At 39.0% G+C, this 25,133-nt stretch overlaps 2 protein-coding genes across 4 annotated transcripts in view; one reads left to right on the top strand and one right to left on the bottom strand.

Moving 5' to 3' along the window:
* Window positions 1–4,932, bottom strand: part of rc3h1b (ring finger and CCCH-type domains 1b) — a 105,724-nt gene extending 100,792 nt beyond the window's left edge. For all 3 annotated transcript variants that reach the window (XR_013771363.1, XM_079243163.1, XM_079243164.1), the window contains exons 1-3: window positions 4,805–4,932; window positions 3,145–3,565; window positions 1,311–1,431 (exon numbers count right to left, since the gene is read on the bottom strand). Coding sequence is in view for 2 of the 3 variants with exons in the window: in XM_079243163.1 (XP_079099289.1) it covers window positions 1,311–1,431; window positions 3,145–3,375 (352 nt within the window). In the remaining variant the exon portion in view is untranslated. The remainder of the gene's footprint in view (window positions 1–1,310; window positions 1,432–3,144; window positions 3,566–4,804) is intronic.
* A 16,082-nt stretch (window positions 4,933–21,014) lies between these two features.
* On the top strand, window positions 21,015–24,918 carry LOC306758706 (T-cell acute lymphocytic leukemia protein 1; the record flags this gene model as incomplete). The annotated part of the gene is made up of 4 exons (XM_079244082.1): window positions 21,015–21,073; window positions 22,408–22,968; window positions 23,327–23,445; window positions 24,331–24,918. The coding sequence occupies 4 exons, from the start codon at window positions 21,015–21,017 to the stop codon at window positions 24,858–24,860; spliced, it is 1,269 nt and encodes a 422-aa protein (XP_079100208.1). The 3' UTR covers window positions 24,861–24,918.
* Between the last annotated feature and the right edge of the window lie 215 nt (window positions 24,919–25,133).

Raw genomic sequence — 25,133 nt, 5'->3', positions numbered from 1 at the left:
ATCTGGGATGATACTGAAAGACTGACAAGGAGAAGATGAAATAGGGGAGCAGACTGGATGAAGGAAAAAAAATACAAACAAAAACAACCTTGTAAGTCATGCTTCTACAGATCACGGATAAAAATAAATAAATAAATAATGAAAGTGCAACTGATTAGTAGAGGTGGGCCAATTCATTATTTAGTTAATGCATTGAGAGGTAACAAATCTAATTACAATTTGTTAATTTTCAAAAACAATTTTTTCATAACAGATTAACAACTGTGTGTCAGGAACATTAAAGTCACCATGAAAGACATTAAAGTCTGCCATTCAGACACTTAAGTGAGACAGACCGGAAGTACAACCTCCTTTAGTGGTCAGGCAGCAAATAATAAATAACAGCAATACCAGGAAGCTAGCACCTAGCTTTAAACCCCCTGTTTTAGAGCGTGAGATTTACTAATCAGGTTTAAAGGCTAGTGTTGAGAAAGATTTTTGTTTTTCTAGACAGGAGTACAGACAAGGCCTGGAAAAGACTTACGATGCAAGTTGTTTCAAGCCACAAGAAATATAATAGTAATACTACAGACAAATGACAACACCTCAGTCCCTAGCCCAGGTTAAAGAAGGAGAAAATCGCTGGCTGTTGTTTTGGACGACCACCAAGACATGTTCCATAGAAAATTAGAAAAAGACAGTATGAAAAGTATTTTTGATGTTTTGAATTTATTTAGACTCTTTGACAGACTGGTGATCTGTCAATGGTACACCTGCCACAAGCCTCATGATTGGTAGGGTAGGCTCCAGCTTCCCTGCAACCCTTATTTGGAACAAGCGGTTAAGAAAATGGATTGATGGATGGATAGAGTTATTGATGATTTGACAAAAATTTTGAAAAGAAATCTGCTTATTTACTTCAACGAATGGATACTGAATGGAGCATGAAGTATTATACCATCTAGTGAGACAATTAGAAAAAGGCTCATTGGGGAAAAACAAGATCCATTGAAAATTCTAATAATTGTTTAACTATCCAATCGTAATTTAATTAAAATTGTATAAAATTTTCATTTAATTAAAATCAGGAAGTACCTTAGATCGCACACCTTTAACTGATTACAGGGATCTGAAAGATCTGGGTTCAATTCCACAGTTTGCCACAGAGGCAGACTACTTTGTGCACCAGATAAAGCCCTTAAACCCCACCACCACCCGCCCACACCTTCTTTTTATTCATATTACAAAGTTTAACAAATTGTCATAAAAGATTAGCAAAAACTATAAAGGGTAATTACATAATTAGGTAATTAAAATCTGTGTTGAAGTACCTCTGGTGTTGCTGAGGGGTTTAAGGTAGAGGGCCAGTTCCTCCACACACTGTCTGGACACTTCGTAATTCTGTGAATCCTCGGGACTGGTAATCAAGGCAACTGGCTGAACCTTCGGAACCTGAAGCACAAAACAAAGAACATTTTAATACAGGTGGCAGAAGCAACTAAATCCTTTCAGTGCAGTTATGACATGCCGTTTGATTAAGTATATATCATTTTGTGGGGAAATGCGTTTACAAATTAAATACCGAACATATTAACAGCTCACATAAAATTACACTTAAATTAAAACCAACAAGACTTAAATGGACCTGTTATGTATGGCAAGCTTTCACAACTATATCCTAACATTTAACTTTGCTTACATGTTACAGGCTGGCAATGTTTTAATGATAATTTCTTAAGCACAGAATTTAAATTATTTAGTTTATCTTGAAACATCTGTATCCAGCCATGTAATAAGACTGACAAGAGGCTAGACAATAAAGCAAAACAATAACATCTCAGATTTGCTTTAACCCGACCACTAAAACGAGTGAAAGACAGTGCTTAACCCTTCTGAATAATAAAATAAAATAACTCTCTCTTTTATCCAAATATATGTAACCGTGACTGAAATAAGCATATTGACCTAAGTGCATCTTTTAAAAAAAAAAAAAAAAACTCAAAAAAATTAAAAGATAATGAACAGTAACAGAGTGCATGTTTAAACATTCTTCAAAAAAGGAATACAAAGGCTTCCTCATATAATGATAACCATTTTTATTTGACACTTCAAAGACTAAACCTGTACACCACAATCAATTCATTAAACAATACTGGGAAACTAGATTTTCTCTTTTGCTAGGTTATACGAAACTTTATGCTCCATTTATACTAACTACATTGCTGTGCAGTATGCATTCAAACTACTGGGGATTAAGAGGGTGCAACAGCACAAAAAAAGACCCTAAACAAATAAATATTTAGTTACTAGTCCCTGCACTAGGAACTTTATATTGATCCGTTCAAAAAGGTTTTACAATGCACTAGATGATTATGCTTCACTTTCTGTGTACACAACAGGTCATTGAACTGCATCGTGTTTGGCAACAAAAAATAAAATAGTGGGGAGAAATGCTTTAAATTAGTTCCACATAATGCATCATGATTTCTACCCCGAAAAATAAAAATTGATGTTGTCAGTTCTTATGGCTACATTACCAGTGAATTATCAGATTGTTACCAGTAAATTTTAATCTATTTCATATGTGTATGTTGGTGAATGTGTTCACTTATTATTAAATATGAATATAAGTTTTCCCTATTTCTTTTTAAACTTAGGAAACAAACTTGATAACACCATCAAATGTGAAATCCATGATGCAATTTTTTATATGCAAGACAATTAGTTAAGAAGTGGGATGTCCTTTGCAAGTGCAGTCACATTTCAGCTTTATGGTCTGTACAAAGATGGTACACCACCATGAAAACTTAGCCATTAGCATAGTTTTTATTGACTGTTTTATTGACACTTGGCAAAACAATAAAATTAAATGTTCAATGACTGTGGAAATCTCCATGATTTGCATTTCATAGAAAAGCTTGAGCACAATGTTAAACAATAATTCATAAGTCACTATTATAAAAATGATTGTAAGTATTATTATGTTAAGACAGGAATGGTATCAGACGATTTTTTTTTTTTTTTTTTTAAATGACAAACTTCCTCAAGCTGCTAAAATTAACCACAAGGTACCATCAGCAAGGGCTCTTCACAGTTAATGTCAGGTGAGATTTCTCCACACTTATTTGACAATTTATAACAAATATATGCAGATTTGATTCTTACCTGGCCTCCCACCAGCTGCAACAGGGCTGTGTTGACAGGTAGCTGCTCAATGTCTGTGCTGATGGCTGTCTGGTCAAAGGGACAGGCCTTTCGGTGCAACTTGTTCAGGCACATCTTGCAGACAGTATGCCCACAGCCCAAGCTGATGGGCCTGCGAACAGTCTCCTCAAATGTCTGTGTGCAGATTGGGCACAGCAGAAACTCTGTCCATTGTGGTGCTTGCACTGGCATGGTTATATATTGATGGGATGGGCGTTTATAAATTTAAGTAAGATTAAACAATAAAAGAAAAATATACAATAATTATTTATATAGATATATGAAAGATTCCACTGGAATCAAGTTTTTTTTTTTTCCGAACTCAATCGTTCTTAAATGTCTTCACACATTGTGGATATTGTATCACATCTCGTGATGAATACTGTAAAAGAGAGGAAAAAGGTCAATTAAAATTTTGAAATAATTAAGTGATTTGAACAATTACACACCAAAGTAAAAATTTTGCTTAATGTTTATTGTTTCTTGAAAATAAGACCAAGCTACGACTTAGTGCTCCATCAAAACATGACTGTTTTAAGCGCATCTGCAGACGAAGAAACCATCTAGGCTAGGGGCTAACTAACCGACAAGTTAAACGGCCTTTTCCAGTCATCGTCCACACACATTACGTCGTAACTAAACTAATTATTATCAATATTATCACTTAAAAGGTAAAACAACATCAATTTGTGAGGTTAAAATCATTCAACGATGAAAAGGGATCAAAACAACGTCTGTGTGGCCTACTTTCAGGACCTGGTTACTACTATGACTATGGACAAAGGGTACAGAAAGGGCTAGCATCCAACTACCACTATGCTATCTAATGCAATGAGGCTAACGTTTGCTTTTATTACAAACAGATGGATCAAGCTAACAATAACATGCAAATTTGTTTCCAATAGAAGACCGATTTGGTCCCATTTACACAACAATCTTTACCATATAGGTCTTACTAAATTACTTGTCTATGTGATGTGACGAGATAAGTTAGCTTACTTTTAGCAATCTAAGCTATGGGTGGCTAGTTGGCTAAATTTCGCTAAAGAGTAAACATCTATTATTCAAACGCGATTTATTCATAATCCAACTCCTATTTTTTGTTGGCGATTGCATGGTTATTATATTTAATATACCCAGAGTTGGATTAATTACTTTCCCAAGAACTCCAGGTACCATATCTGTAATTGGTCAAGGAAACGGTAGCTAGCTGACAAACCCTAGACATCCATCTAGACAGCAGTGATATTATGTAACGCTAGCCGAAAAGGCTAACAAGCATATTTGCTGCATTTAACTAAATTTATAACAACTCGAAAGACTTTTTAGCGACAGGAAACCTAATTAAGATTCAAAATAGTGGAATTGAGGTTTTGTCGTACTTATAGAGGTGGCTAACTTCATTGATCTTGTTGGACTAAATCCAGGAGGCTAACATGCTAACGAACAAACGTTACTCCTCCCTATAATGTAGCTGTTAGTTAGCATACGAGCTATCTTTATGTTAGCAGCAAAAACCATCGCTATGCGTCATCAGCGTGACTAAAACTAAATCATGCAGCGATTTATTTCTTGTTACATTTCCGAAAGACAAAACATAATCATTGTCGATAGTACTCACTTATTCCAGACTTGGAACTATTTCATCTTTCTGTAGAAAACGTTTGCTATATTTTTCTGCCATGTCGACTATGCAGCTTCGCTGCTGCCGAGGTTTTGAGGAGGGTGTCAACTCGACGACAGACTCGCTAGCCGGTTACAGCTAGCTGTGCGTGTGCGTGTGCGCGCGCGAGTGAAAGTCTGAATTGCGTCCTCTACTGATAGTTAACTGCATGCACAGCAACAGCACAAAACCATGCAACTTCTGCCACTCTGGGCACTTGTGGGATTTTCCTAATAAGGCCATGTACAGGTTGCTGAACAGATCATCATGGCACAGGCTAGGGAGTGTAAAGAGTCAGGGGGTTAGTTGGTTTTTACAAATATGTGTCAGGAGGACCCTGGTCTTATACGACAAATGCATTATCATAGCTTATATTACAGAAACAGCAATGTACATGAATGAAGGAAAAAGAGAAATATATTAAGGTTTCACATTCCTTGTTTAAACTTTATTTATGCTGGTAATCCCACAAAGACAAAAAATTGGTTCATTGAAAAAAAAGAAAGAAAGCTAAACCACAGGTTATACCTGATGAAACAGAATAGTAAGATATCTCAAAATGAAACAAAACAGCTCCAAGATGCACAATTAAATACTACATCTCCGTACCCCCTATTATAATATATTATTGTTCGGGTCTTGGCCCTGAAAGAAGGGCGAGCGGGCTGCTTTTATACTGCAACTCTTATCTCTGGTCCATTGTTTATAATCCCGCAAGATGTAGTTTGACAGTGTTCGCGAGTGAATGGGTCTTGTACGAGTGCGCGCGCATGCTTGTGTGTGCACAGAAAGAGATGGAAAAGGAGAGGGGAGGGGGGCATGGAATAAAACGAGACCGAGGGGGCGGGGGGGGGGGGATCAGCTGTATTGACATGAAGGAATCAGCTGACAGTCTTTTAAGGAGACTATATCTGTCTAGTATTTCAGCTGTATTAGATCTCTCACCAGAAATACTTTATTTGAAACTACAAGTATCTTATTTATACATTTTTAAATGTGCTTTTCTCTTTTTCATTGGCTTGCTAATGTAGTGGGGCAAATTCGGTATGTGCGCACTTTATAATTACGCAACAGAGAGAGTCGCGAGGCAAGGATGAAATTAAAGCAAGCATTTTTGTATTCCATTTTTGTTAATCCCACTGATTTCTGAAGGGATTACTGAACCAATCATGATAGAGGGACCGCTGGCTCGTTTGACACTGCTCGGATTGGAGCTAGGTAGTCATCTAGTGGAAACACAACCCGGGATCTGGAAGAGCATTGAGAATTCTTACTGGACTTAATTTGTTTTCATGCATTGGATACATCGTTTTCTTGTTTTTTTTTTTTTCTTTTCTTTTTGGTATACTGCACGCTACAGCACAACTAGTTGTGGTAGGCTGTGAAGGGTAACTTTGAATTGTGCAGTTTCACCACAATCTATAATAACTTTTTCTTGTGGTCAACACTGGAACTGTGTTTGAAAGGACACCATCTTCACGAAATAACAGGTAGCGTTCTCGTTATTTCACAAATACATGGATCTCTCTCTCTCTCTCTCTCTCTCTCTTTCTCTCTCTCTCTCTCTCTCTCTCTCTATATATATATATATATATATATATGTGTGTGTGTGTGTGTGTGTATAAAGAGAGAGAGAGAGAGAGAGATAGTCCACTTTTCTTATACTATAGATATGCACCTGTTTTAATGAATGTGTTTTGCATACTAATCTATAAGCGTTTTATAATTATTTTGTCAATATGTGAAGGATTCAGTGCAAATAAGTAACCATAGCCTAGCTAGCAGATATATAGGGAGCTTTGAGTGGGTGTACATGTTTGTTTGATACAGATATTTACTATGAAAAAAAAGAAACAACACCATAGTGCTGAGATGTGTAGGTTCTCAATTGCAAACAGCAGTTGCTTATTCTCATTCTAAAGGATTATCCTGTGCCCTGCAAAGTAATCACTGGATAAGGCAACGTGACCAAATCCACAATACATATCTCCCTACTAGGCAGAGAGGAAGCAGTAGCTTTTTTCACTTTTCTTTTGTGAGAATGAAAGATGGTAAAACTTTGCTCTCTGTTTTAGAATCCGTCTGGACCTTTCATTGCATGACTAGCCAATGGAGGAGGAGAAAGCAGATATTATTCGTCCAAAATCCAGTTGCCCTGTACCCACTGGGCTTCCCATTAACTGGGGTCTTATTACCGGCCCTGTTCCTGAGCCGGTTTCCTCAGCATCGTCCTTGAACACCTCTCTTCCTCCTCAGAGCTCAGCTGTGCACACTCTACAGACCAAGGTGAAGTCACTGACACAGAGAAGGACAAGAGGAAGAGAAAGAGAGAGAGAAAGAGAAAGAGAAAAGCTGGACACAGATTTACAAGTGAACAGTCCCGCTGGGGATATTTCATCTGAAATCTTTTTCAGGCAGCAAACCAGAGTAAAAGGGCAGCTATCTTTGCCAGCATCCTCCTGGCGATCCAGCACAGCAAGGGACTTGAGTAGTAGTGATGAAGAGGAGGAGGTAGAGGTTCAGGTTAGGCTGCAGATACACAGTCCTCCAGTTGAGGCACAAACAGAGCAAGGGGGAGAGGGAAGTGAAGAGGACAACCCAGAAAAATGTGAGGGCCAGGTTATTTCACAGGCAAGACAGCTTTGTGGGCTTGGGGAGGGCACTAGTCTGGAGAGTCTTCTTTCAGACAACTCGAGCAGTAGCAAGGACGACCCATCACCCCCTCCTCCACTGCCTGTCCTGTCCTCCTCTCCTACTACAACTTCTCCCTCTTCAGCATCTTCATCTTCAGTAAAACACTGGGCACCTCCAAAGGGCTTCTGGAAAGTTGCACGCCCAGAGACTTTGCTTCTTAATGGGGTTGGCCCTCACAACATACCCCCCACTTTACCTTTGAAGGACTACACGCAGATAGAGACACATGCAGAGCTTGATACCAAATCTAAACCATCTGACACAAGCAACATGAATGACAAGGAATGTATGGTTGATGATACTGCCATATCATCAGAGTTGAAATATTCTGATAGTGTGGAGTGCTACTTGGAAAGGTGTGAGCAAAGTGAGGCAGATGCGCCTGATTCTGCGAGAGGACTATGCAGTTCAGACAGCTGGGAGAGCATGTCTTCACAAAGTGGAGTGCTCTGTGCAGATCTGAAGCTCAGAGTGAAGGAGAGGGCCTATGCAAAATTAAGAGAAAGACAACAAAACTGCAGAGAGGAGCGAGATCAACATGGAGAAGAAAGTGTTGGCTATTATGGGGATATAACATACAGAGTGGATTATAAAGGTAAGATTTTGCTGAAATTATGTGGATTTAATGTCAGGTGGGAAACGTATAATTAATGCATCAAATGATTTAAAAGGATTAACCTAAATTCATTTGAGTAGAGTTGCTCTACATCCTGTATTAGCTTCATTGTTAATTTGTTCTTCAATGGGTTGTATCGGCAATTTCTCAGGAACAAGCTTTGGTGTTTGCCTCTTGAAAGAGACAAAACAGTCAGATCATTTTTGTTGATTTTCAGATTTCCCCCAAAGCCTGTTAAACTCTTAAAATGATATTTTTCAAGTTATATATGTACTATGCTTTCCTGTTGTTGCAGTCATTCAAAGTGCCATTACAAGCCATTTTCTGTCCACCTCAAATGTTGCATTAAAATGCAGTATGTAACCTGGCTGATTCCCAATGCTGAACAGATGTTGGATGTGCAGATGTGGATGAGGGAGTTGCTATTATTAGCAGTCAGAGCAGTGGGGGAAGTGTTTCTGTGTTTGAATTGCTGTCTGAGTGCAGATGGACGTCTTTGTATGCATGTAGGATTAGTTTTTCAATGTTGTTTGTGTTTAACCTTGCACAAGTTCCTCCTGTGTGTCGAACAATGCCATAAAAAACGTTAATGCATTACATGCAAGTGAAACTGCAATATGATAAGGTGAACTTTCCACAACAGAAGTCTGCTATAATTTTTCTTTCACTGGTTGCATAACTTGTCTTCTTCTTTGACTGACATTAAGAATTAGTCAGCTAGGACTTACTGAATCTTACGGTGCGAAGATTTATGAAAACCCACATGATCAAATAAAACTCCAGTAACTCTAATACCCAAATGTTGCTGTCGGTCACATCATGGATGATTGCTTTCTTGTCAGTTGTATATGCCCCCAAACAAGGGCTAATTAAAAAACTGCTCCTTGACCATGCAATTTATGGTCTGTAGAATAAAAAGGGAAACAGAAACAAGAAATTTATTGTTCTACATAAGCAAACATATTGGATTAATATTATTGAAGACAACTACAGCCATTATGAAACTAAATTGCCTGCTTTCAGTTCTAAGTTTTTAAATATAAGGACATTAAGAACAAAAACAACAAAAATCTGGTCTTTACTATGTCTTAAGATGACATAAATGCAGCTTAAGATAAAAAACTATTCTGTTATTACACCATGTCATTATATGTTTATCATAAATAAAACAAAAATGCAGAAGCATATAATAACAAATCCCTGACAGTTTTGTAGGAATTGAAAGGAGTAAGCAGAGGTCAGATTACTATAATTAATTGCAACTAACTGAATCCATCCATCCATCCATCCATCCATCCATACATCCATACATCCATACATCCATACATCCATACATACATACATACAATGATAAGTCTCTCCTCTCTAAAACAAACAGCACAGCCATAAAGTTATCCCTGACGAACAACAAGATTTCTGGAACAATGTCCCTTGGACCAAAGTGGAGATGTTTGTCCATAGTACCATATTTTCTCAAAACCAAACACAGCATATCAGCATAAATACCTGATACCAGTTTTCAAACATGATGATGGAGGCTGATGATTTGGGCTTTTTGTAGCTCTAAGAACAGACCACCCTGCAGGCTACCATAAATTCCAATGCATACCTAAATATTCTAGAGCCACATGTGAGGCCATCTGTCTGGCAGCTTAAGGTTGACCAGAATTGGATCATGTAACAGGATGATGATCCCGAACACAGCAATATGTTTAAAAGTGAATGTCTTAAAAAAAGATGGAAAAAAAAAGAAAAACAGCAACCCAGTCTGAATCTAAACCATATCATAATTGAAATGTTATGGTAGAATCTGGTTAAAGCTAAAAACAAATGCCGGCAACACAGTAAAAACCTGGGAAAAAAACAAAACAAAACTCCCTCACTAAAAAAAAACATGACTTCTTAAAGGAATCTCTGAAATGCTGTTATGTAGTATGTATCGTTGAATCATGGGGTGTACTCAGTTTTTATCATTTTGCTTCTTTATTTAGGCATAGATTTTGTTAAATGAATAATGACAGTTTTATATGTCAGCTTCTTTAACCAGTTTTAAGATCTGGGAAGTGCTAAATGATTCCTATTATGTTCAGATACATAAAACTGTTGGACTGAAAGAGGTTGTACTTTATGACGGTTCCTTTTTCAGACTGAATCAGATTTGTAATTTCCCTTTTTGTTTGGTGACAGTTTCAGGTAACCATGGTGTTTTGGACAACACAGACACAACCCTTCTTGCACAGGAGCTTGAACCGTATTTGAGGTGAGTGATAAATGCATTGTTTTGTAGGATGACTACATCCAAATCTCAGGTTGCCCCCCCCCCAGTTCCCATAAAGTTAATCACTACAGTTACAACTGCAAGTAATTTTCAGTATGTTATTTGCTCAAGTAAAGTAACTTTACCACTTAAAAGAACTGAGGCATAAAAGGGAATTTCTGTACAAGAAACAGAAACTATTCTCTAATTGTTACGGTTTAGGTAGCCAGAACCCAAATTGTAGGAGCCATATTATGAGTCATAAATGTCTGCGAATATGCTGATGTGTGCATACTTGATTGGCACTTGGGTGGAGGGTGTGTCACTTTGGGTGTGAATGCACACTTTAGAAATAGTTGCACTCACCTGAGCGCATCGTTTGGCTGTAAGGATGCAGAAGTGGGGTGAGCTCGGGAGTAAACTTTTTGTTGACTAATTGTTGCGGCAACGCCATTATCTACTTCAGCTGCTGCAGGCTAAACACGGGAGATATTGATGACGCGCACAATTAGATGCTTTTGCTCTGCGTATTGTTTGTTCATTGTAATTTATTTAAAGCAACGATGAAAATAAACGCAATAAGGAGAACATACATCTTAGTGCGCGTCATCAATATCTCCCGTGTTTAGCCTGCAACGGCTGAAGTAGATAATGGCGTTGCCGCAACACAAATCTCAAACAAGGAAGTAAAAACAGATTTATTGAAATAATGGTGTTGAAGGTGGTCTTGCTTCGTCTGATCATCAGGAAGTCTGGGACAAAAAAAAAAAAAAAAATAGAGGTGAACCAAAAACAGGGGTGAGATGATACTGGAGAGGCCAAGAAATAAATGTTTACTAGTAGATGGGAAGTAGGTAGCTTCAGAGTAGTCCTCCAGAGCAAGGAAAGCAATCTCCACAATGCAGAATCTCAAGGTCCAAAATTAGTCCGGAATCCACACCGGTCAGGGACTGGTAGGGTCAAATCAGGTGGAAAAGACAAACAGTCCCACACTGAGCAGATCCAGGGCAGGTGTTTAAATAGAGAGCAACACAGGCGAGGACAATCCGCAATCAGGCAGGGGAAGAATGCAGCTCATTAGGGGCCAAGCAGAAATCATAACACCAATCAAATGGATATTTTACCAGTTTTCAATGTATATTAAAAATCTAAGTTAGAAAATCAGAAAGTATACAATTTAGCATACATAACTTCTGGAATTGTTTATTATGTCACTTATTTCATAACTTGAAGCTATAATGTGTTGTGTTCCACCATAATTACAATACTAAACCGTGGAATGAAACAGTTGCTCATTAGATACCTAAGCAGACTGTTTAATTGTGCTTTTAAGTGTTGGTATAAGAAAAAATGTGATAGGAAACTGTGATCTATTGAAACACAACATGTTCTAGGCTTGACTCACAGGAGAAAATGAATCATACTCAGTCCATTACAAGGATAATCCACATGGCTAGTGTATCATACTATCTTTATCACTGGGCCAAGGGATAAAGACAAGTACAGACGATGAGGCACAATACAGAGCAGCTTAGCTGCTGGGCGCAAGGATAGAAGGATGCATGACGTTCCTCTCTGCTGCTCACCACTGGGGCCACTCCCCAGTCTATCTATCTAATGTTACATAAGACAGCTTAAAAAGATGCAGCTTGATTCTGTCTAAGTTAAGTCAATCTTTGGCAAATATGATGTCACTGGATATATGTCAACACAGATCAAGCTCAGTATATGTTAAAGGGGTACTATTATGGTATTTGGAGTTTTCTGAGCTTTCTACAGTGTTACAGTGTTGAATCCTCTTCAGACATGTGAACGACACTGTTTTTTATCACCTAAATGCATGTTTGAGTTCCAGCACTCTCTCCGTTGGGTTTCCATGGCGACGAAAAAAGCGTTGTTTTAGAGAGTTTTTTCTACTTGGAAATCCTTGTGACGTCCCGGGGGATAAGGTTTGGTGATTGGTTACCTTCTACTGGTTAACAAGGGCATGTACAAATACATCAGGCGGGTGGAAAATGTCGGATAAAGTTTTTTTGAGTTTACCAAAGAGAGACATCCTGCTGCATTCGTTGCTGTGGGTTGCTGTTTTCCACTTTGTTTTCAGGGTCTGATTCAGGTTCCAACATGTAGGGCTGTATGCTATGTGTTGACATTGTATTTTGTTTTGTGTTTTTTTTATTGAGTTCATATGAGCCTAATCCTTCTATTTATGAGATGTTACAATGACGGCGAAAGCAGTTGCGGTGCGCGCTCCCGATGTAGTGCAGTGGCGGGAGGTGGGGCTTAATGCGGAAGAGTCTCAATCCACTCGTTTTGCCCACTGGCTGATCTGACAGCCTACGGAGAGGGTCGGTCTGAAGTAAATGAAGCGATTTGTGACAATAACTCGATCAATCCCAGCCCTTCTGGGCTCAGAAATAAAAATAAATTAGCCTGAAATGCACATAATAGTTCCACTTGAACTCTTTATGGAATATTATCTGTAATCAGACGTATGAAGAGTGTTTGGGGGCCATCATAGTCTTAACTCTTCCCATCCCACCCCTCTTTTCATCTCCTATGTGATGTATTTCTGTTCTAATTAGTGTTGTACTCTTTATCATCAGATCACTTCTTATAATCAGTGATGAGCTACCTCTCAGCCCAAGGCATGAACAAGCGAAGCGTCTTCTGGAGCGAGCTAGACTCAAGGCTCGCTCCAATCACTTCAAAGGTGATCGGCCCAGACGCTCCCATTCTGATCAGAGATACACTGTGTAAGTAAAAAGATAAAATACGTGTGTGTGTTATAACTTGTTGCTTACTTGGAAATCAAATGTAAAAGAATGTGATTAATGGTGTCATGAAAAGTCCTTGTTGCTAAACACTTATTAGTTCATTGTGTTTATTTATCATTTGTTTCGCATCATAATGTTGCTCTCTTTATGGAGCTACCGCAACTTCCTCTGCTTTGTCAATCATTTGTCTTGCACTTGGTTTGTTGCATAACTGAAAGCTTTGAAACACGACCATCCTTTGTGATTACAAGCACAAAGCTGACAATGTCGTCAAAACATTTGCTTCTATTCTGTTTATGTAACAGTGTAAACAGCATGCAGTTTGTTTCCTGAAATCTCTTTTCATAACCAGGAAGCCTTCACCTAATTCATGATTAAGAATACTTGCAATGGATCCTATATCCATGATAGCCTATATTAAGTCTGGTCTGTGGTAAAAATATTGTCACCATATACGTGATACTGAATATATATATATATATATATATATATATATATATATATATATATATATATATATATATATATATATATATATATATATATATATATATATATATATATATATATATATATATATATATATGTGTACATATACATATATATACATATTGAGTGGTCTGTAAGAAGATGCCTAAGGAGTAAGTTTAGTTGTTAATGTTATTTCTTGCAGGAAGAAGCAACAACCTGAATCCCCCAGTTCAACAACGATTCAGAAACCAGCTCAAACCAAAGAAGATCTTTCTTCCCAAGCAGCGTCTGGTCCACTTCTTGTCCCTACTCAAAGAGATACTTCTCCCAGTGACCAAATAGGCAGATCCAGACGCTACGGTTGTTCACCAACACGTGTACGCTTTGAGGATGAATCAGAGAAAGAAGCAGAGTCTCGCTATTTAGACAGAGTGAGACAGCGTGGCAGGCCAGGGATGCCCAAGTCCAAAGGCAGAGAATGTAATACAGATTCCAGCAGTAGTGGCTCAGAGAAGAGCAGAAGCCACAGAAGTGTCTCTATGCCTCCCCCTCAGAAACAAGAAGACAATGTGGTAACAAGTGATGAAACCACAACAGTTGTTAAAGAGATCATAGTGCTGGTGAAGAAGTGTGAGGCTTGCGGGTCTGTAGTAAGGGAACCTCAGCCGGTCTCACAACCATTAGATCCACAGAACAGTGAGCCACAGCAATCTGGAAACATAGACGATGCACGAGGAAAACCAGCACCTCGCTGGGTGCCCTCAAACAAACCAGATACAAGTACTCGTCCTAAAGCTCCACTCACAGTCACTTTTGCTGGCGCTTATGTGCTGGGGGAAAATAAAGAAAGTAGCACAAGCTGGAAGTCATCTGGATTTGGGAAACTTAGGAGAAGGAGCAGGAAAGGAGAAAGTCGGTTGGAGTCGGGCCATGGTCCTTATGGTCCATCATGGGCTCAGCGGCGAAACTCAAATCCGCGTAACAGGGTCAACCTAAGCAGAGCAGTTTCATTTGCTCCTGGTAGCCCTGTTGACCTGGAGCCGCATTTGCTTGAGGCATCTGGTGGACTAAGAGAATCACCCACTCCATCGCTGCCTATAAAGTCAGCGCTGAAGTCAAGCTCAAGAAATCGCTCTGCTACAGGCCAATCCACTGTTCAGTTCCAGATGTCCTCAAACCAGGGAGGAGAGAGCGGGTCCCAATCCCTTGACTCCCCAGAAACAAGACGAGAGTCTCCTGTGTCTTTAAGCCAAGGGGCATCTCCATCAAGCAGTCCAGTGCCCTGTATCAGGCCCTCCACTCTGAGATACTCGCCAGCCAGGGTCACCACAGATTTGCCATCTGCTGAAATCTGGGATGCAACCCCAGATGGAACAGGTGAGTGGGGTTTCGCAAGGCTCTTGTATAGTCATCTAAATCTGTAGTTCCTGCTATTTATTCTACACAGTATGCTAGATTTTTTTAATGCAATAAAATGATTAAACTTTACATTTTATAAACTGGTCATATGTAATCATGAAAACATCTTAATCTGAACAGCAAATATTGATTATACTGTGGGAATTTATAGTTTTCTAACCCTGACTCTTAAAAAAAACAATAAAACCAAATACAAACAAAAAACAATGCATCTGAACCTAACCATGTGCTGAAATTATTATCTATTCAGTTTTAAATCCTAATCATGACCATCATGAGTCAAAGCAAATTAAAAGAAAAAAAAGAAAAGACTGGGAAGACTGTTCAAGATATAATTTTAATATGAGGGGTTTACCTTTTTCCAACACTGTCCTCCCATTACAAGGAAATTTTGTCCTCATCATGAGTGGTGTCTGTCAACATCCTTATAAGGCAAACATCAGTATTGTCATCTTATGACAGGAGATGAAACATCATCAGTAATATAATGTTCTGTTATGTTTTTTGCCTTTCTTGTGAAACTGCTTGTCTGTCATGACATTATGTTGGATGAACATAAAACTGAGCATAAACCAATGCCTGCCAGCAAACCTCAATGAACTAAAGCAATATAATAAAGAAGAGTCAGAAAAATCTTCCCCATAATAATGTATAGTTCAGTTTAGTTTATTAGTTTATATGTCAGGAAGAATGTGTAAAAACATTATCAAAAGATGGTTTACACCAGATTTAACCTGAGTTTCCATCTGCAGTCCCCAGGCAGGCATAACATTTTAAAAAGTATTCAACAATCTACAACACCTACACTAATATATATATATATATATATATATATATATATATATATATATATATATATATATATATATATATATATATATATATATATATATATATACATATATATATATATATATATATATATATATATATATTTTTTTTTTTTTTTTTTTTTTATTATTATTTTTTTTTGTATATATCAAATCATTCATTATCCTAACCGCTTGGTCTGATGAAGGGTCACGGGAAAGCTGAGCCTATCCCAGCAGCCTTTGGTCGCAGTGCCACACAGAGACAAACAACAAGTCACACATGAACGAGTCATTATATGATATTTTAGTCACTCACATAAATTACTGCATTTCATGTTGGTTACAAACAAGTGAGACAACTATAAAAATCACTAAAATCGTCGTGTGACCAAGCTGTAAAAGTGTTGGATGAAAAACCACTGTGATACCATCACTGTTATATGCTGGGAAAATATCAAATGTTAAACTTTGATAATTCACGGCTGCTCTCGGTTTCCGTACTAATGTATGGTTAGTTTTAAAATTTTAAATAATTTGGTGCCTCCACCCCTAAAAACATTTATCAAACTCTGCTCTGAATGGACAAGCAAGAGACCACCCAGTCCACCAGCCATAATGACTCCAGACTTCATGGACCTGGCTCAACATTTGTGCAGACAGTTTTCTCATTCAAGGCTCTCTTCGGGTACTCTGGCTTCCTCCCACTGTCCAAAGACATGCATGTTAGGTTAACTGGTTATTCAAATTGCCCGTAGGAGTAAGTGTTAGCGTGAGTGGTTGTTTGTCTCTATATGGCCCTGCGATGGACTGGTGAGCTGTCCAGCGTGTACCCTGCCTGTCGCCCAAAGCCGGCTGGGATAGGCTCCAGCTTCCCCGCGACCCTGAATTGGAATAAGCGGTTCGGAAAATGAATGAATGAATGAATGAATGAATGAATAGGGTGTACTCGCAAAATTGTATTTAATAAAATGTAACTGAGTAAAAAAAACATGTCTGTAAAAAAAAAAGTAATAGTTTAATTTGACATTTTTACAGCAGTCTAATGTTGGTTTTATGTATCAAGGCTATTTAATATGATTTCGTTCAAATTGATGGGTCTGTAAAGCGCACTGGCACTGTACAAAATTTTTTGAATTGGATTGAACTGAATTGAATTGAATTGAATTGAATTGAATTGAATTGAATTGAATTGAATTGAATTGAATTGAATTGTTGTTAGCAGGTCTAAGTGGAGACAGTGGTTCTGGTGCAGACGGACGTGCACTGCGTGGTCTGGTTATGTCTCGGACTGAGGACCTCAGAGCTGAGCTATTGAGAGCAGAGCATCTGAAAGCTGAGGCTATATGGGAGGAAAACTCTGATGGTTCCAGGTAAGCCAATATAACAGTACTCTTATGGGTTAGCTAACAAATCCCTTGCATCTGCCAACATTGTCCCCACAGAGACTTTAGTGTGCCACTGGTAACAGTTGGGAGATTAAAACTCTTACCTGCAGTTCATGAAATGTTATTGCTTTAATAATCTTTTAAAAACCAAGTAAATCCTGCCCTCTTTTGGTACTGAAAGGCAATAGTTATTGGGGTCATTCATGCAAGATGGATGAAATGATAAAGTAAAATAAAAAAAAGTAGTTTTTTTTTTTCCTTTTTTGCTTTTTTGTTTCAGTTTTTATAATCTTAAAGTCTATATTGTTGTTTAACTTTTCTCTTATAGAAAACTGGATGGAAGGCCAAAACTCTTCCTGCGTCGCTTCTTTTCCTCTATTGGTCTGAACAGTGTTGGCAGACTTGTAAAGGGGAGTCGGTCGAGTAGCATGGAACAGCTTAGTATCCCTGCTGTTGCTCGTGCAAGTTCAACTTCACCAAGTCCCACACGTAGACCTCAGCCGGCTATTCGCATACAAAGGACCCCCTCACTGCAGACTCTCCACACAGTAAGCAGAAAGAATACAATTTAAAGAATTAAAACATTGCTCCAAATAATCATAATTTGTATACACACAAGTTGTGTGTTATGCCAAACAAAAATGAATTCACAAGTTTTGTGATGTCAATGGTGAAAAGCCAGTTTGCTGAGTTTTTCTAGAGATGTTGTGGACAACTTGTTACAATGCCATTCTTTCACCACTAGGTGCTGCCATTGGCCCAGCTTCGTAAAGCCTCCTCTGTCCAGAGTTTAGAAAGAAGAACAGAGCGTTCAACAATACTTGGAGAAGTACAGATACCATACGGTCTGGCACCCAGGTAGGTGTCAAAGACAGATAAGATAATGAGAGAGTGAGAATGAGGAATTTCCTAGAGATGAAATTGCAGTGGATTTTGTTTTGACGCATGATTTTAAATAAAATCACAATTTTTTTTTCCAACAGCCCTGACAGTCCCCAGCTAGAGCTTCACAGGGCCTTAAGCGTTGAGGATGTACTTGTCTCTCGAATTGTACGTCCAGTGAGTAGGGTCATCCAGGCTTTCCCTGATGGGACTCTCCTCCTGGAGCTTGTCAAACCTCCAAACGGTCCTTTTGGGTTTGTTATTTCGAGAGGCAAAGGTCGACCAGATACAGGTAACTTTTGTTAACTTTCGTCATCTCTTTTATCTAGAGTTGATTGCACAGTTGATTTAATACCTCAACAATCTGTCAAGCTGTCTGTCAACAGAGGTGGAGAGTAAAAAAAAAAAGGAAATAACAATCACCATATAGCTAAACTATGTCTCTTCTTCTCATTTTGTCACCTGTTTTTAGGGGTATATGTTGAGAAAGTGGGTGACGGCAGTGGTGAGGGCCCATATGCGGGCCTTCTAAATGTTGGTGATGAGATTCTACAGGTGAACGGGGAAGCAGTGGCGGGACTCAGTTTGGACCAGGTGACACGGCTCATGACCAGGGAAAGCACTGCTTCCCTTCGGATCTTGCCAGCAAGACGCAATCAGCGCTAACAAGCTTGACAAGCATGAATATAATCACTTGTCCTGGATACAGACTGGCCAATCAACAAACAGATTGACTGTAATATATGGTAGATGTAACACAGTGCAGTTTGAATTCTACACAGAATAATAGCTTAATTTCTTAGTACAACCAATCCAACAAGTACATAAAACATGCAGCGAAAAAATGAATTTGGAAGTTGATATTGTAATAGAGCAAAGAATTAACTTCCGGTATATTTTTGTGACCAGATTTAGAGAAACATGGGATTCCACTTTTCTTTTCTCTTTGGTCTTGACATCATGACATGTTAAATCTTACCAAATGGGATGTTTTCTTACACATTTGAAGCTGTAAATATCTGTCTGATGTTGACTTGTATTTATTTATTAATTTGTCTATTCATCTTTTTATGAATCTTAGATGACTGATGATATGTAGGGATGTGTCACACATTAGTTTGACCCACATACCCAAAAAACAAAGAACTATGAGCTGGAGAAAAACATAGTTGTCCTTTGTTTTAGAGCATCATATTTCCCAGCATGGACCTCTGCATGGTCCCCACACTTTGCTTCTGCTCTACTGCTTTTAATTTTTTACATTTTTTTTTCCAAAAACCTAATATTGATTAATTGCTTCTTATTAAAAATCCTCTATTTTATCAAACTTTTTTCTTGAATTTCATTAATTTGTTAAATATGCTCTTTTATTTACTATCTTGCAGATAAAAAATATCTCTAAGAATACATTGATATATAAAAATAGCAGGACAAATCAGGGAGATATGCACCTTTTACAGCTTACATTATATTTTCTCTGTGGTCTAAACAGAGTCCAGTGATGTATCAGTTTCATTATGCTTGAGGGAAGGTGGCATTTTTAAATGTGAAATGACTTGTAATACTGGGTAGTGTTTATTCATGTAAATACACAGTCTTGGTTCCTGAAATTATACTACCTTAAGTCAATAAGATTTTGGATTTCATAGTTTAGATATGTGGACACAAATAAATGTTATGCGGTACAGCTAGGTTCACATTGGAATACGTGTATTTAGATTAGGGGAAAAAATAGGGGCTGTTTGTTGGAAAGCTGCTGTGAACACAGGATGTAGGATGATGGTCGTGACTGCTAATTCAGTAGGCACTTTTTCAAGTCGTGACTTATAGTAAAATTCATTTTTGACTATGGAAAGTCTATCTATCTATCTATCTATCTATCTATCTATCTATCTATCTGAACGGAGTTTGAATTAACGCATCGTTAAGCTGTTTTTAATAATTTGATTTAAAGGAATGAAACGCGGAAATCCGTTGCTAGAACGTACCTGATCCCATCAAGGCTGTCTTGAATGTGGCCCGATAGCATGTCACAGTTGATGCTCTGCTCTATTATCAGATGCCTCCAGAGGCCGACACGCTTTTATCTCCCCGAGCCATGACTCCCCATGGACCCTTGGGGAACCGCCGGCCATGGCTGCCCCCCACAACCCCATATGCAAACAATGGCACAAAATACAATTTATTTATACATACATACATACATACATACATACATACATACATACATACATACATTGTTAATTCATTAGGATAATTAGGAAATCTGCTAAGTATTGCATTAGCATCACATCGAACATAAAAGGTTCAAATAATAGATATGGAATATCGATTAAGGAGATATAGTCTATGTTGTTATCTATCATATTGTCAACCCCCCCCCCCCCCCAAAAAAAAGAGAGTCGCAAAGACTTAGAAATTAACCAGAATTTTTTTTTTTTTTTTCACCATCAAATTAAAACACCTCAACCATAGCTCGGGATACAGTACTGTCTACCTCACGTCGTTACAGGCTGTTGCGCTGTGGCTGTTTGCTTCTCTTTTTTCCCCCCTCTTTTTTTAATGCCTTGCCCTCCACAAGACTATATAGCCCACGACAGCCAAATAATAATGAATCATTTCATAAATAATGGGTTTAGGGGCTTATCGGGAATGAAGAGGCCGCTGCCGTGCGCTTATCTCACTCGGCCACATTGCGGCCTGTGTTCCGCTCCCCATACAGAAGGAGCACACTGGATGCGGCGAGGAATAACTCAGCCACACACACACTCATAGGCTACAATTTTACACTTGCGCGCGCGCACACACACTGCTCCACAACTGGTAGAAAAAAAAAGAAAAAACCTCAGACATGGATGACCCACTCACAAAATGGCTCCACTTACACAGTAACATCAACAACACGGCTGGAACGGTAAGTGGGAAAAAAAATTCATCTCTATATTTAAAACACAGTAGGCTATTTGTTGCCCCATAAATTGTAATTAGACAGCCGTCGGCAAGGTTTTATTGGTATAATGATCGAAATATCGAGCCTGCATTTTCTGTTATTGTGCGATCGGCAGAGACTAGGAATAACGGATACGAGGCCTGTGGGAAAATTCCCAGAAAAAAGGAAGAAAAAAGCGCGTCTTTAATTTGCACTTTGTTGTTTGTTTAGAGAAGTATTCCGATGAGTTGATTAAACAATCACCAAAACACCTGACACTGTCTTGAAGTGTGGCAGACTGAAGCTGAAACAGTTGATGTTCGGTTAAAACAACAGCATCATGGCCTACACCTGGATAAAGAAATGACATACTCTTCTCTTCTGGGGGCTGTAAAATGTTTTTTCTTTTCCAACATCCGTCGAGATAACTAAATGAAAGCCAAAAAAAAAAAAAGAGAAACCTTTTTTTTTTTTATTTCGACGTAAAATGTATCTCTTAATGGTGTCCACATTTTCTCACGTCGATAATTTAACTTGGAAGAAATCTAAATTGGCTAGTATTGACAACAAATGCATACCAGAGAGCTGAGCTGAAACGTATATGTTTAGGGACATGAATATTTTAAACAATTTCAACTGTAGGCCACTGAAGGCCAAGCAGACGTTAGATAAGAGATTAAATCAAAATGATGTCGGCTAAAAGGAAACAGAAAAGAAACGAAATCTTTGCTAAATTCGGTTTGTTGATGCATTTTCAGAAACTTAGATGATTGCGAGCCTTTAAATAATATTTAGCATGGTGTTTTTATCCTTAAGATACTCCGACACAGGATACATTCTGCTTCACATAATTATGGGATTTCAAATATCTAAATTAGGCTATATTTCAATCGTGATGGGCCGTTTCATCTATACCACCTCGTTATATGGAAAAATGACGCTATTTTTTGACGATCTTCATCTACCTCGTTTTCAAATAGGCTACACAACAAAACAAAACAAAACACAAAAAGCATAAAAACAACGATTAAAAAAACGAAAGCAAAATAAGAAGAACATTTAAATTAACCAGGCGTCTAAAAGAATCACTTGCTGACAGTTTTATTAGCTATTCCTTTTCTTTAACAATCTGCTGTTAATAGAAGGAATAGAAGGCTGATTGAACCATGTTTGTAATAAAAACACGAGGAGTAAATCTAGACAGAATGGTTATATTCATATTTAAGGACAACAAATGCTCTTTATGTCTTCCAGTTTTCTATGCCTCAAACAGTCCTCTCATGATGAATTGATCGAGAGAAATCTTATTTAGGACGTAGAGGGACAGTAACGACTTTTAAAATGATGGAAAAGCGGCAGCAAGAGCTTTGTCCTGGAAGTCCCGACGCAGGGTCCGGTCCTGGAAAGCGGGAGGACACCGCCATCATCTCCAGACAGAACGGATACAAGAAGGACGAGGAGCCTCGAAGAGAGGAGGGGGAAGAAGGGCGGGAGGAGGAGAAGGAGGAGGAGAGGAGGGGAGGGAGCTTCAAAGAGGTGGAAGAGACGGATGACGTTCCTCTGCAGAACTCGACCAACGGGACCAGCATCAGCATCATCATCAATGGCGTTGCCAAGGAAACTGCCTCTCACAACGCCCTTGACCTGAAAAGGGAAGTGCCGGTGATCGAGCTCTCCAGGAGGGACGCTATAAAAGCGGTTGAGCACAGGACTGAAAGCCACTTGGTGCCGATCACGGAACTTCGTAGACCTCCACCGCTGCCGTTGCCGCCGCCGCAACGAGACGACGCTCGAATGGTCCAGCTGAGCCCAAACGCGTTTCCTGTCCCGGCCCGGGCGATGCTCTACAACCTGGCGCAGCCTCTTGCCGCCATCAACAGGTAAAGGTGTAGTCAGAAACAATGAAAATAATCTGGTTTCATCCGTGCAAGTTTAGTATTAACTATCAGTGTAAATCACAGTTATTTAGTCAGTCAGATGCCACACGTGACCTAAATGTGTTTTTAATTTGCTCTGCAGGAATTGTGTGAAGGAGAGTGATGCTTGTGATGCAGTTGAGTTCAGATTATCATTACATGATAGCATATACTGTTTTATGAGACACCTGAAGTTTGCCTGTTTGGATTTGGTTGCTATACTTGTACAAAGGCTGAAATGAACTGAAGTAGTTCAGAAACCTGATGGAATTCATAAATCTGATATACCTGTGCACCACCTTCTCCTTTCTTTTGTCTGTAGTATCGGAGGGGAGTCGGAGCAGTACAGCATGTACCCCAGCAACAGGGTAAAGCGCCGCCCGGCGCCTTATGAGGTTGAACTCGACGAGGGTAGGCGCATTTTAGATCTTTATAAGTATGGTAAGATGCAGTTCTGCTGTGTCCTCCTTCTGCCAGTAGCCCTTAAATGTCCCCTTTTCATCTCCATTGTCATTCATTCTCTGACATGGATCTCTACTATATCTAATTTGAGTGTTGCAGAAGATGCCTTGCAAAAGAAAGTGTTTAACCACTTAGGAATGAATAAATATAATTCATGGCACAAAACTATCTCTATTTTGAATGCCTAATACACCTGCATACCACTAAAAATAAGTATTCTCTGCAGATTTGGGTTTTATTTAATTTGAAACATCCTTTCCACTGCTGCCCACTCACTGTCATATAGGGAAGGAGGATGGGGGTGCTTTGCCTTCATGCCAAGGTTTTGCTGCAGAGTGGGCTGAGGGATTAAGATAGACTGGGTGTGTTCCAAGGGCAACAATAGCCCAGAAGACACCATTGTTGGTGGTAGGAGGATGTGACTATCTGAAGTGAAGCATTTTATTATGCTTAAATAAATAAAAAGCACATATAATTTTGAATTGAGTATTCACAGTCTTCAAAACCTTTAATTATCATAGTTTGTAAACCCAATCAAGTATTTTCTTGTAAGTGTATGGCATCCCTCTGCTCCATCCTTTAAAAATCCATGGTTGTATGGAGGACAGTTTTGCAACTTACTTCGATAATGTTGTGCTGGTTTTTTAGCGCGAGACCTTTTTGTCTCAAAACTGTTGTGCATCTGTTTTCCAGCTGCTAATTCTTTCACTTTTGAGTTTGCACTTAAATTTGCACTTGTTACCTTATTCCTTTTATAAAACATGTTAAATTCTTAGCTTTGCGTGTCAAGATTAATCTCTGTCGTTGCTTTGGCCCTTATCCTCGTCATTGTCTGTGTTTTTCCCCAACTTTTTCCTCTGCTAGCTGGCCAGCCAAAGATTGTACGTCGCATCTTCACAAACAGTCGTGAACGCTGGCGGCAACAGAATGTAAATGGTGCATTTGCAGAACTTCGTAAACTCATCCCCACTCACCCTCCAGACAAGAAGCTGAGCAAAAATGAGATCCTGCGGCTTGCTATGAAATACATCAGCTTTCTATCTAACCTCCTGGAGGATCAAGATGGGGGAAGGAATGTTGCCAATACAACTGATGGGGACACAGGGCTGCTGGTTGGAGTTGCAAACCATGAGGGGGTCCCTCAGGGTGCACCGCACCAGGACACTGTAGTGGACTTGGGAAGAGATGACTTGCTGGAGACGATGTCGCCAAGCTCCAGTTGTGGAAGCCTACCTGATGGCGATGCTGAAGGGAGTCCTGAGAGCTTCATGGAGGACCAGGACTCGCCTCCAGCTCCAAGGACTCTAACAGCTTCACGTGGGCCCCCATTGCATCTAGCTGCAAGGGATCTGAGGCGCAATGGTCGTCCATTAGATGGTTCAAGTCGTCGATGATGCTCACCACAGACGCTACATCTGTAACTGAAAGGAGGCAATAAGATGGACTAAAAAAGAGATGAAAATCCTTACAACACTGCTATCTTTCAGTCATCTGTGTAGAAAGGAGAATCAAACCACACACAGTGAGAAAGTGGTGAAGAAAATGGATCATAGTCCACTTTTGTCTCTATACAGCACCTAACACATCACTGATGAACAGTGTAGCTGAGATTTGATCCAGATAAAGACTTGTAAATTCTGCATGTCTCATGTCTTTCACTGACCTGC

The sequence above is a fragment of the Telmatherina bonti genome, assembly GCF_933228915.1.
Source record: "Telmatherina bonti genome assembly, chromosome: 7".
Taxonomy (NCBI): domain Eukaryota; kingdom Metazoa; phylum Chordata; class Actinopteri; order Atheriniformes; family Telmatherinidae; genus Telmatherina; species Telmatherina bonti.
The sequence above is the reverse complement of the archived record's forward strand: the minus strand, read 5'-3'. Positions and strand labels throughout refer to the sequence as shown.